Source organism: Neofelis nebulosa, chromosome 3 (assembly GCF_028018385.1).
Source record: "Neofelis nebulosa isolate mNeoNeb1 chromosome 3, mNeoNeb1.pri, whole genome shotgun sequence".
NCBI lineage: Eukaryota > Metazoa > Chordata > Mammalia > Carnivora > Felidae > Neofelis > Neofelis nebulosa.
In genome coordinates this window covers 98,204,504-98,217,095 of record NC_080784.1, presented here as the reverse complement: position 1 = coordinate 98,217,095, position 12,592 = coordinate 98,204,504, and the positions used below count along the sequence as shown (strand labels likewise).

General features: G+C 35.3%; 1 protein-coding gene across 1 annotated transcript in view; it reads left to right on the top strand.

The window, feature by feature from the left end:
- Positions 1–12,592, top strand: part of ABHD18 (abhydrolase domain containing 18) — a 45,173-nt gene that overhangs the window by 20,762 nt on the left and 11,819 nt on the right. Inside the window, exons 4-7 of the mRNA XM_058721425.1 lie at positions 2,184–2,284; positions 6,781–6,859; positions 6,965–7,051; positions 8,845–8,870. Of these exons, the coding sequence (XP_058577408.1) occupies positions 2,184–2,284; positions 6,781–6,859; positions 6,965–7,051; positions 8,845–8,870 (293 nt within the window). The remainder of the gene's footprint in view (positions 1–2,183; positions 2,285–6,780; positions 6,860–6,964; positions 7,052–8,844; positions 8,871–12,592) is intronic.

The window sequence follows — 12,592 nt, the reverse complement described above, 5'->3', positions numbered from 1 at the left end:
ATGCCTTTCCCTTATAACTGTGATGTTGAGCATCTTTTCATGTGCTTAGTGGCCATTTGTATATCTTCTTTGGAGACATCTATGAAATCATTGCCTATTTTTAACCAGGTTACTCATCTTTTTATTGTTGAGTTATAGCTGGTTTAATTTTTAAGTCTATATTACTTATGGTTCTAAATTGCTTTTTTTTCTTACCAAGTTGCCATTTGTCCCAACACTATTTGTGGGATTATTACTCCCTTTCACATTAATCTGTGCTGCCTCCTTTATCAAATAGTTTATTATTCTAAATCATATAAATTCATATTGTACACATCAGGTCTCCTTACCATTTTGAAAAAATGCAGTGCAATCCTAATTAAAATACTCAATTTAGAACTAAAGTCTGTAAAATGATCTTAAAATTATTTTGGGAAGAATCATGAAAGTACAATCAGATCAGGAACACCTAAAAAAGAAGAGTGATAAGGAAAACCTACTTCAGTCATTTGTCAATAGATATTATAAAGCTGCAGCATGATCAAACAGCATGATATTGGTATAAATGAAAGGTAGGCTAATAAGCATTATCTACAATAGCCAGATTATGGAGACAGCCCAAGTGGCCATCACCTGATGAATGGATGAAGAAGATGTGGTATACACACACACACACACACACACACACACACACACACACACAACACACACACACACACAACACACACACACACACACAACACACACACACACACACACACACACACACACACACACACTGGAATATTACTCAACCATAAAAAAGAATGAAATCTTGCCATTTGCAATGATGTGGATGGAGTTAGTATTAAGCTCAGTGAAAAAAATACTGTGTGATTTCACTCATATGTGGAATTTAAGAAACAAATGAACCAAAGGGGAAAAAAGAGAGAGAGGGAGGCAAACCAAGAAACAGATTCTTAACTATAGAACACAAATTGATGGCTACCAGAGGGGAGGCAGATGGAGGAATGGGTTAAACAGGTGATGGGGATTAAGGAGGGCACTTGCTGTGATGTGCACTGGGTATTTGATGTTAAGTGATGAACCACTGAATTCTACATCTGAAACTAATATTGCACTGTATGTTAACTAGCTAGAATTTAAATAAAAACTTGGAAGCCAAAAACCAGAAAAAACCTTTTAAACGAGTGGGGGGGAAAAAGATAGACTTACAAGACCCAATAAAGGATTGAAAATAATGTTATAACTTATTAAAACTTACTTCATGATAAAGTAGCATTTTAAGTCACATGCAAAACAAAATGTGGATTATTTAATAAGACATTACTGGCTAGAAATTTTGTTTTAAAATAAGATGGTTATATATGGTATCCACAGATAAAATTTTTTGTTTACAATTTTAATGAAAATATGTGGTGCTTTACTGCTAATTTAATTTTGATTACTGACCTGATAAAGATTTTTTATTTATAAAAAATAACTGATGAAGGGAAAGTTTAGGTGTCAGACATTAGCAAATGCCTTTGCTATAAATTTTTTTTTTTTTTCAACGTTTTTTTTTTTTTTTTAATTTATTTTTGGGACAGAGAGAGACAGAGCATGAACGGGGGAGGGGCAGAGAGAGAGGGAGACACAGAATCGGAAACAGGCTCCAGGCTCCGAGCCATCAGCCCAGAGCCTGACGCGGGGCTCGAACTCACGGACCGCGAGATCGTGACCTGGCTGAAGTCGGACGCTTAACCGACTGCGCCACCCAGGCGCCCCGCCTTTGCTATAAATATAAATATACATTTCTCCTTATTTAATGTTTACATGACTCATTGTCTCAATGGATTGCTTAAACATCAAGTCAACCCTTATTTGATTGCGGTAAATTATTTTTACAGTTTCTTTGTAAATTGTTCTTATGTTTATTTTGATATTTCTGAATTCTTCCAACTAGTATTTTATTGACTTATTTCATGCTTTTGTACAAATGCAATTTATTTATAGTTTACTTTTCCAACTAGCCTGTAGTAAAGGATGTAAAAGGAAAAGAAATGTGTGTGAGGAGCCATGCTTCAGAAAACTGACTGGGGCAAAAGAATACATGGTAGTCAGTGAAAAAATTTTTAATTGAATGGAACGTTTTTATATTAAAACATGCATGATAGACCTTAGTCTATATGTATGTATACATTTTGGTCTTGCTTTTCTTTTAGATTGAAGAGCAGTCAGACTGTAAGATCCTAGATGGACACTTTGTTTCCCCCATGGCCCACTATGTGCCTGATATAATGCCAATTGAATCTGTTATTGCAAGGTAAGAATTTTTATTCAGAAAGTTTAAAGTAGTAAGTTATTTTTTACTTACAATTATAATATCAATGGCATACTATTTTCAATTGGCTAGCATTAATTGCAATAATTATTTAGCATTGCTCCCAGTAAATGTGGGGTGAAGCAGAATAAAACTATAGAAAAGAGACTGTTATAAATAATTTATATAAGCCTAATGGAACCACAAAGATAAAACCTATTAAATAAACAAAAGACAAAGAGAAAGAAATCTAAGCATTCCACTACAGAAAATCATCAAATCACAAAGAGACAAAAAGAAGAAAGGAACAAAAGAATAATAAAATAATAAAAAGAATAACACAACAGCCAGAAAACAATAAACAAAATGGCAATAATAAATTTATAACTGTCAATATCGCTTTAAATGTAAACCAACTGAATTCTTTAATCAAAAGACTTAGACTGGCTGAATGGATTGAAAAAAAAGAAAAAACAGGACTCAAGTATGTGCTGCCTATAAAAGACTCACTTCCAGGGCACCTGGCTGGCTCAGTTGGAAGATCATTCAACTCTTGATCTCGGGGTTTGAGTGTAAAGATTACTTAAATAAATAAATCAGCTTTAAAAGAAAACTGTTTAAGAAAAAAAGATTCACTTCAGATGAAGGAGATACATAGACTAAAAGTAAAGGGATGGAAAAAGATACTCCATGCAAATGAAAGTCAAAAGAAAATAAAGGTAGCTATATTATATCATACAAAAAAGACGAAGATTGGAGGGGCACCTGGGTGGCTCAGTCAGTTAAGCATCTGACTTGGGTTCAGGTCATGATCTAATGGTTCATGAGTTTGAGCCCTGAATCGAGCTGTCTGCTGTCAGCACAGAGCCTGCTTCAGATTCTCTGTCCCCCCCTCTCTCTGCCCCTCCCTCCCTCTTTCTCAAAAATAAACATTAAAAACAAATATTGGATAAGGGTTAAAGAAGGTCATTATATAATGATAAAGGGATCAGTCTAACAAGAGGATATAACATTTGTAAATATTTATGTACCCAATATAGGAGCTAAATATATATTTAAAAAAATTAACGGGGCGCCTGGGTGGCTCAGTCGGTTGAGCGTCCGACTTCGGCTCAGGTCACGATCTCGCGGTTCGTGGGTTCGAGCCCCGCATCGGGCTCTGTGCTGATGGCTCAGAGCCTGGAGCCTGTTTCGGATTCTGCGTCTCCCTCACACTGTGCCCCTCCCCTGCTCATGCCCTGTCTCTCTCTCTCTCTCTCAAAAATAAATAAACATAAAAAATAAAAAAAAATTAAAAAAAACCTTTTAAAAAAATTAACAAACTTGAAGGCAGCAATAGAATAATAGTCGGGAGCTTTAATACCTGACTTGCAGCAATGGATAGATGATCCAGACAGAAAATCAGTAAGAAAACATTGGACTCAAACTACCCATTAGATCAAGTGGACTTAACCTAGATATTCACAAAATATTATATCCAGCAGCATCTGAATACACATTCTTTTAAAATACACAGGGCGGGGCACCTGGGTGGCTCAGTCAGTTAAGCATCCTACTTTGCCTCAGGTTGTGATCTCACAGTTCATGAGTTTGAGGCCCACATCGGGCTCTATGCTAACAGTTCAGAGCCTGGAGCCTACTTCGGCTCCCTCTCTCTCTGCTTCTCCCCCGCTTGTACTCTCTCAAGAAAATAAACATTAAAATTTTTTTTTAAAAATTAAAAATAGAACTACCATGTATGATCCAGCAACTCCACTTCTGGGTATATATTTGAGGGAAACAAGAACATTGATTTGAGAAAATATCTGCACCCCCGTGTTCATTGCAGCATTATTTACAATAGCCAAGACATGGATCCAACCTAAATGTCCATCAGTGGATGAAAGGATAAGGAAGTGGTATATAAAAGGAGTGCAGTGTTATTCAGACATAAGAAAGAAGGAAATTCTCCAGGGGCATGTGCATGGCTCAGTTGGTTGAACGGTTAAGTGTCTGACTCTTGATTTTGGCTCAGGTCATGATCTCGTGGTTGGTGGGATTGAGCCCCATGTTGGGCTCTGCACTGACAGCAGAGCCTTCTTGGGATTCTCTCTCTCCCTCTCCCTCTCTCTACCCCTCCATCCTCTCTTTTCAAAGTAAATTAAATAACAACAGCAACAAAAAAGGAAATTCTCCCATTTGCAACTACATGGACCTTGAGAACATTATGCTAAGTGAAATAAGTCAGACAAGGACAGATACCATATGTTCTCACTTATATGTGGAATCTAAAACAACGATGACAACAACTTGGAACTCAGAGATACAAAGAACAGACTGGTAGTTGCCAGAGTTGGGAGTGGGGGCTGGGTGAATTGGGTGAAAGCGGTCAAAAGGTACAAACATTGTTATAAAATAAGTCTTGAGGATATAATGTACAGCATGGTGACTGTAGTTAATACTGTATTGTATATTTGAAAATTGCTAAGACAGTAGATCTTAAAAGTTCTTATCACAAGAAAAAGGATTTTTGTAGCTATGTGTGGTAATGGATGCTGACTATTGTGATGATCATTTCACAATACATACATATATCAAATCATTGAATTATATACCTGAAACTAATAATATATGTCAATTATCTCAGTATTTAAAAAGAGATTTTGGAAGCTGAAAATGGGAAGCCATTAAGATCTATATAGATACTTTCCCTACCTCCCTTTCCTGTATGCTTCCTGGTCTCTTATCCCTGCTTTATGACCCATGCCATTTCTCTGTGGGTAGTTTATCTTTCTCTGCTTCTCATGCAGTGACAAAAAATAGCTACCACAGCTCCACAGAGCCTTCATGTTGAAAGCTCAACAGAATCTAGAGTCTGTTCTAATTACAGACTACCAAAAGAACAAATCTTTACTGCCCTAATTTGTACTACCCCAGGCCCATTCAACTGTAGCTGAGGAGCTCACATGAACTCTACCTATTCATCACAGGGCATTGGAAAATACTCTTGTGAGAAGGTACTATAATATGAGCAGACAGACTAATTAATGAGCCTCTATTAGATGAGTGGTCAGTTATTACTGTAATAAAATATTCTTATTAATTTAAAGCTATTCTCCAATAATGAAGTCTCTACATGGAATGCTATGAAACAGAAGGAAAAAAATAATAGCAGAGATATCCAGCATTTCACAGAAAGCATTTTTAAATGTTTTTATTTACCCCAAATCATCAAAATATCAAGAAGCAGGACAGTTCTGAGAATGCAAAATGAAGTAGAGTTGTTAACATTGGCAGTTTTGATGAAGAGATTAAAAATTAAGAGTTAGTTCCCATGAGCACAAAACAGAAAGAACCACTGAACCCTCCTAAATGTACTTGTGTGTATTCTCTATTCAACAATTTATTGATAATAGATAACTAGTGATATTGTCCCCTGCACAAGCAAAATAAGCTCAAAATTGAGGTTTATGTTGCCTGAGAATGCAGCTACCTAAGGTCAAACCTTGAGTTGACAGAATGCAGTATTATACTAGATAATAATTCTAAAATATCAATTGCTAAGGAAATTAAAAAGGCAAGTAAACCAGTTTAGGAAGATAAAGTTCTGAAGATGAATGGTGGTGATTGTTGCATGACACTGTAAATATGCTTTTTAAAAAAATTTTTTGAGTTTATTAATTTTGAGAGAGTGAGTGGGAGAGGGGAAGAGAAAGAGGATGAGAGAGAGAATCCCAAGCAGGCTTTATGCTGGTAGTGCAGAGCCTGATGCGGGACTCAAGCCCACGAACCATGAGATCATGACTTCAGCCAAAACCAGGAGTCGGAAGCTTAACTGAGCCACCCAGGTGTCACCCCAGCAATGTAAATGTACTTAATGCTGCTGAACTGTACAACTTAAATATAGTTAAAATGGTAAATTTTATGTTACATGTATTTTACCACAATTAAAGTAAAAGTCCTATAGGGAAAAAACATTAAATGAAAAGCAAATTACTACAAAAAGAAGATGACACATAGGGAAAACTTTTTTGTTTTTTGTTTTTTGTCATCTGGCATGGATTGCTTTTTCTCCAAGTTGGAAAGCAAAAGAGATAACATAAAGTATTTTACTGATACATCAACAGCTTGTACAACCAAGCATTATTCCTGCAAGGAGAAAAAGTAGAGCTATATAGAGAGTTGTTGTTTCTAAGACTTACTCATATATATTGATGTCTCAACAAAATAAGAAAATTTCATTATGCATTTATAAAGTGATACTGAATAAGGTAAAAATGATTACAATGAATTCTGCATTTATATTGTACCGCATATTTTAATATCCTAATATAATATCCTAATATAACAAATTTATAATATCTTATTTACCTTTATGCAAACATGAATTATTCATCATAATTTGAATGTCAAAATTCTGAATGATCTCTTCTCCCAAATAATTTAATTATTTACAAATTGAAAGTTTGTATTGAAAACCTTCTAAAGAGAATTCTACTTACGTGTTTTATTTTAAATAGGTTCCAACTTATTGTTCCTAAGGAGTGGAACAGCAAATATAAACCTGTATGCATTCATCTTGCTGGAACAGGAGATCATGTAAGACTTTCTTATGACGCCTTAATCCCTAATTTGTTAACATACTCTTTGTAACACAGATGTGGTTATTACATTCTTTAAGTATGTCATCTTTTCTTTCCTTAGCATTACTGGAGACGACGAACACTAATGGCTCGTCCTATGATTAAAGAAGCCCGAATGGCTTCTTTGTTGCTAGAAAACCCTTATTATATCCTTTTGTGATACCTAGAAATCTTTTCTCTTATTTATAGATTTAGTCTTCAAAAAGAATGATAGATAGTAACCAGCTTTTCTAAACCAGTTAAATTTAGTGTCAGTTCAGAAAATATTTAAGAAGCAAGAATGAAAAGAAGTGAAAAATTATTTCATGTCTTTAAACAACCAATGTTAAGGATTGTGCTTCCACTGTGTAATGAAGATAAATTGTACTTTTTTCTTATAAAACTTATGCTGGATTTTAATATTATTAAGTCAAATGTTTGCTATTAAGGAAACCTTCATGTTTTAAATTCATTTACATTTAAGTCATCAGTTGAGGTTTAGAACAGTTCTTAACTTGACTTTCAAGATGACGTCAGACTATTCCCAGAAGAAGAAACGAAACTGATGCACAGATATAAAGAAATGTTCGGGGCACCTGGGTGGCTCAGTTGGTTAAGCATCTGACTCTTGGTTTCGGCTCAGGTCATGATCTCACGGTTCGTGAGTTCAAGCCCCACATAGGTCTCTGTGCCAACAGCGCAGAGCCTGCAGAGCCTGCTTGGGATTCTCTCTCCCCTCTCTTTCTGTTCCTACCCCATTCATGTACTCTCTCTTTCTCTCTCAAAAATAAATAAACTGTAAAAAAAAAATTTTAATTTAAAAGAAATGTTCAACGTTGCTGGTAATAAGAGAAATGTAAAGTTAAAGCAACATTACCAAAGATTTAAAAAATAAAACCCAGTAGTTGTGAGGCTATTGTAAAAAAAAAAAAAAAAAAAAAAAAAGGCACTCTTTTTACTAATGGCTGTGAAAATTGGTTTAATCCTTGGGGAAAGCATTTCTACTGTATGTATCAGGAGCATTAAAAAATCTTACGTCCCTTGACAGTGATTTTGATTCTTGGAAATTTATTCTAAGGATAAAATACGAAGAAAAGAGAAAGTTGATTCAAAAGAGATTTATATAATTTTATTTATAAAAGTAAAGCATTAGAAATAGCTTAAATGTCTCACAATAGAAAAATGGTTGAGTAATTTGTGGTTCATAATATTAGAATATTATGTGATTGGTTATGTATATTGCTCTACCATTTACTACCTGTATGACCTTGGACCTGTTATGTAACCTTTTAGTACCTCAGATTTTTCATTGGTAAATGGGAATAATCTCTTAGGTTATTCAGAGTATTAACTAGTTAATACTGTCTAGAACAGTGCCTGGTAAATGACATTCAGTAAATTTTAATGGTTATTGTTAAAAAGTTTACAGTAATATATGAAAAGTATAATGCAAAAATAGGATACAAAACTGTGGTGTGACATAGATAGGCAGAAAACCTAAAAACAGAAAATCCATTAAAAACTGTGTGTAAGGAAAAAATACTGGACATACACCAAAATATTAATATGGTTGTCTGTACATGAAGTAGTTTTTCTTCTAATATACTTTTCTGTATTTTCTAGATTTTATATAGTCAACATATAAATGAAAAAAAACAACCTTAATTTTAAAATTAAGTTGAAGATTGCACAGCCCTTTGGATATACTAAAGACATTAAATTGTGCACTTAAAATGGGTGAATTATGTGGTATGCAATGTCAATAAAGCTGTTTTAAAAAAGAAAAAAAATAATCACATTGAAAATCCTGAGAACTCCTCAACAGCCTATTTGAGATAATTAGAAAATAGTTTTTTCAGTAATAGTGTTCAAATGTAACTATTTTGCTTAAGTAAATATGTTTTGAGACACAAACTGTATTTAATTATTTTAAAACTTTCTCTTTGACCCACATTCTTAAATGGCTGCAGGAAACCCAAGGACCAAATGTAAGTATACATCACCTTCGTTTTTGTAATCTTTATGCCAAATTTTTAGTGGTATTAAAATTTTTGTTAGTCTTTGGTTAATCATTTCTAAGTTTAACATGCAAATGTTATTTGGGGAAAAGTTCTGTTATAAAACTGTAGTAGGCATGTTGAGTTAAATTTTTATCTTAAGCTTTTTGCACTTAAAATGTTTGATAAAGAGATAAATAAGAAATTTTAGTGGTGCCTGGGTGGCTCAGTCATTTGAGCATCCGACTTCGGCTCAGGTCATGATCTCACAGTTTGTGGGTTCAAGCCCCACATGGGGCTCTGTGCTGACAGCTCAGAGCCTGGATCCTGCTTCAGATTCTGTGTCTCCCTCTCTCTCTGCCCCTCCCCTGCTCACACTCTGTCTCTCTCTTCTCTCTCAAAAATAAATATTAAAAAAATTTTTTTTTTAATTTTAGGGGCACCTGAGTGGCTTATTTGGTTAAGTGTCCTACTGTTGATTTCAGCTTAGGTCATGATCTCATGGTTTGTGGTTTCGAGCCCTGTCTTGGGCTCCATGCTGGTGATGCAGAGCCTGCTTGGGATTCTCTCTCCCTTTTTCTCTGTCCTTTCTCCACTCATGCTTGCTCTCTCTCTCTCTCAAAATAAACTTAAAATAAAGTTTTTAATAGGCTGATGGAAGATATATTTTATTTATAAAACTGTAACTGAAGAAATGTTAAAACATTTTCCTTCTTAAAGTACATTTACTTACTTCATGAAATTAACACCACTCCTTTTTATTTTTGCAATATAGAGTATAGGTAATCTGAAGATAATCTCTTCTTGGTGTTTAGAAATGATGAACTTTGAAGGCAACTTTTTTTGCATTTCCATAAGCTATGTCATGTTAGGTTTTGATTCATTCAGTAAATATTTGATTCAAAACATTGGGAATATAACAACAAAAAGATAAGGTCCTTACTGTCATAGAGCTTATATTCTAGGATGAGAGATAGATAAAAATAATATAATGAGGAGCCACCAAGGTGAAAACCCAGAGGAAGATCAGCCTCAGAGAAGGAAGAATGAAAAACCTAATATAAGCATGGGAGAGTAGTATAAGACAAGGTCAGAAATGTAGGCAAGGGTCAGATTTATGAAGAGCCATGTGCTTTGAATTTTACTATAAGTGCAGTGGGAAACCTTTGGAGGACCTTAAGGAGAGGAATGATCTGATTTGTGTTATTAAAAGCTTATTTTGGCTTAGTCGGGCTAGTGTAGCAACAGAAAAATCAAATAGGAAGCGATAGCAGTAATGCAGGAGAAAAAAAAAAGTGACTTTAAGGTAGTGGCAGTGGAGATGGAAAGAAGCTCTCATGGGTAATTAGAAGTTGAAATGATAAGACTCATTGAAAAATTGGATATTGTTGGTAAGAAATCAAAAGTTCTGACTTGCATATGTTAAATGTGTGATGTCTGTTAGAACTGCAGGTGGAGAAGTTAAGTAGGGAGTTGGAAAGTCCTGGAGAGGTAGATTTAGAGGTCACATGTTCTATGTGGTCGTGACATGGAAGAGATATAGATGAAATTGGGGTGGGTTGGAAGCAAACCTGTATCCTATGAAGGATAGTTTAGAATAAACTTTGTGAAATGTGAAAAATTAATGTCCAAGCTAAGTAGTTCAAGAATTCTTACTCTGGAACCAAGCTCTGTATTCAGAACTAAGTGTGTCATTTTTACTCTGTTCTATTGGTGGTTAAAAACCCAAAAGAGTTTATTGAGTTATAGTTAGAGGCAGCATGGGTTTAACAGAAAGATGTTGACTTTGGAGTCATAGAGACATAGGTTGCAATTGTAATTTGTCATTTAATAATTGTATTACCTTGGGCTAAGTATCTGTTATCTCATTTATAAGGTGGGAATACTCTATAATTTCTTCCAAACAGAATTGTTGTGAGAATCATGTCTATAAAATATCCTATCATGTATCATCAACCCAAGAAATATAATAATACACCAGTATATTTATTTTTCTCAAATAATTCATTGTAAGAGATGGTTTGCAATTTAAATAGTAAATTTATTTTTATCTCTCTTGTTAAAAGCCATCTTAAAAAGCTTGTTTTCATCAAAAGTGTGAGACTCGGTCCACTGTTATAAATAAATAACCACTGTCCCAGAACCCTACGTTAGTAACTTCTATTAAAAGAGCAAACTGAAGTGAGTTTGATAATTCAGACTTCCGTACGAGGCCAAAATACATAATCAGGGGAATTACATGATCATCAATAGAAAATTGGAATGAGAATAAGAAACAAATGTAAGGATACATGGGCTGTTTTATGAGGAAGCACATCTATGATCTATTTTGACAGAGGATAGCATAGTTTCCATAAAGACAAATTCTGACTTAGAGCTCTGAGGAGATGTGGTAGGACAGTGGACATAAGCTCTTTGGGGGCCAGAAATGTGTTTTTCACAACTTGGCATTCCTACGGCTGCTAGTTCTTTGTGCATAATTACCCTACATAGACATACAGTAAACAACCATTGATAAAGTGAATTTTGTACACCTCGACAAGGTTTCATCCAGTGGCCAATCATGTATGTCTTTATATGAACTAAAATTTTTCAACATTTTTTTTTTTTAATTTATTTTTGGGACAGAGAGAGACAGAGCATGAACGGGGGAGGGGCAGAGAGAGAGGGAGACACAGAATCGGAAACAGGCTCCAGGCTCCGAGCCATCAGCCCAGAGCCTGACGCGGGGCTCGAACTCACGGACTGCGAGATCGTGACCTGGCTGAAGTCGGACGCTTAACCGACTGCGCCACCCAGGCGCCCCTATATGAACTAAAATTTGAAAACAGATTCTAACTTGGACACTTCAATAATAAGATAGTATTCTTTTTTACCACTAAATAGGCATACCTTGGCGATATTTCACCAGCTGCATTAGCCCCTAACAAGAGTGTCAACCCCTCCTTTGAAGCTAGCCATTATCATCTCTTCTCTAGCTATGAAAGTCCTAGATGGCATCTTCTTCCAACAGAATGCTGTTTTTCAACATTGAAAATCTGTTATTTGTAGCTGCCTTTGTTAGTTATCTTCACTAGATCTTCTGGATAACTTACTGCAGCTTCCATATCAGTAGTTGCTGCTTTACCTTCTTGCACATTTATGTTATAGAGATGGCCTCCTTCCTTAAACCTCATGAACTAACTTCTAGCTTCAAACTGTTCTTCTGCATCTTCTTCACCTCTCTCAGCCTTCATAGAATTGAAGAGAGGTAGGGCTTTTCTCTGTAATAGGCTTTGGCTTAAGGCAATGTTGTGGCTGGTTTGATTTCTATCCAGACCAGTCTTCTCCAAAATTGAAAACCGTTTTGCTTTCTATTTTGTGTGGTCGCTGGAGTAGCACTTTTAATTTCCTTCAAGAACTTTTACTTTTGCATTCACAACTTGGCTAACTGTTTGCTGCAAGAGGCCTAGCTTTTGGCCTATCTCCACTTTTGACATCCCTTCCTCACTAAGCTTGATCATTTTTAGCTTTTGACTTAAAGTGAGAAATGTGTGACTCCTCTTTTTACTTGAACACAGAGGCCATTGTAGGGTTATCAACTGGCCTACTTTCAAGATTTTTATATCTTAGGGAACAGGAAGGTGGGAGAGAGGGAAAGAGGTGGAGAACAGCTGGTCGGTGGAGCTGTCAGAACACACATAACATTTATCCATTAAATTTGCCATCTTATA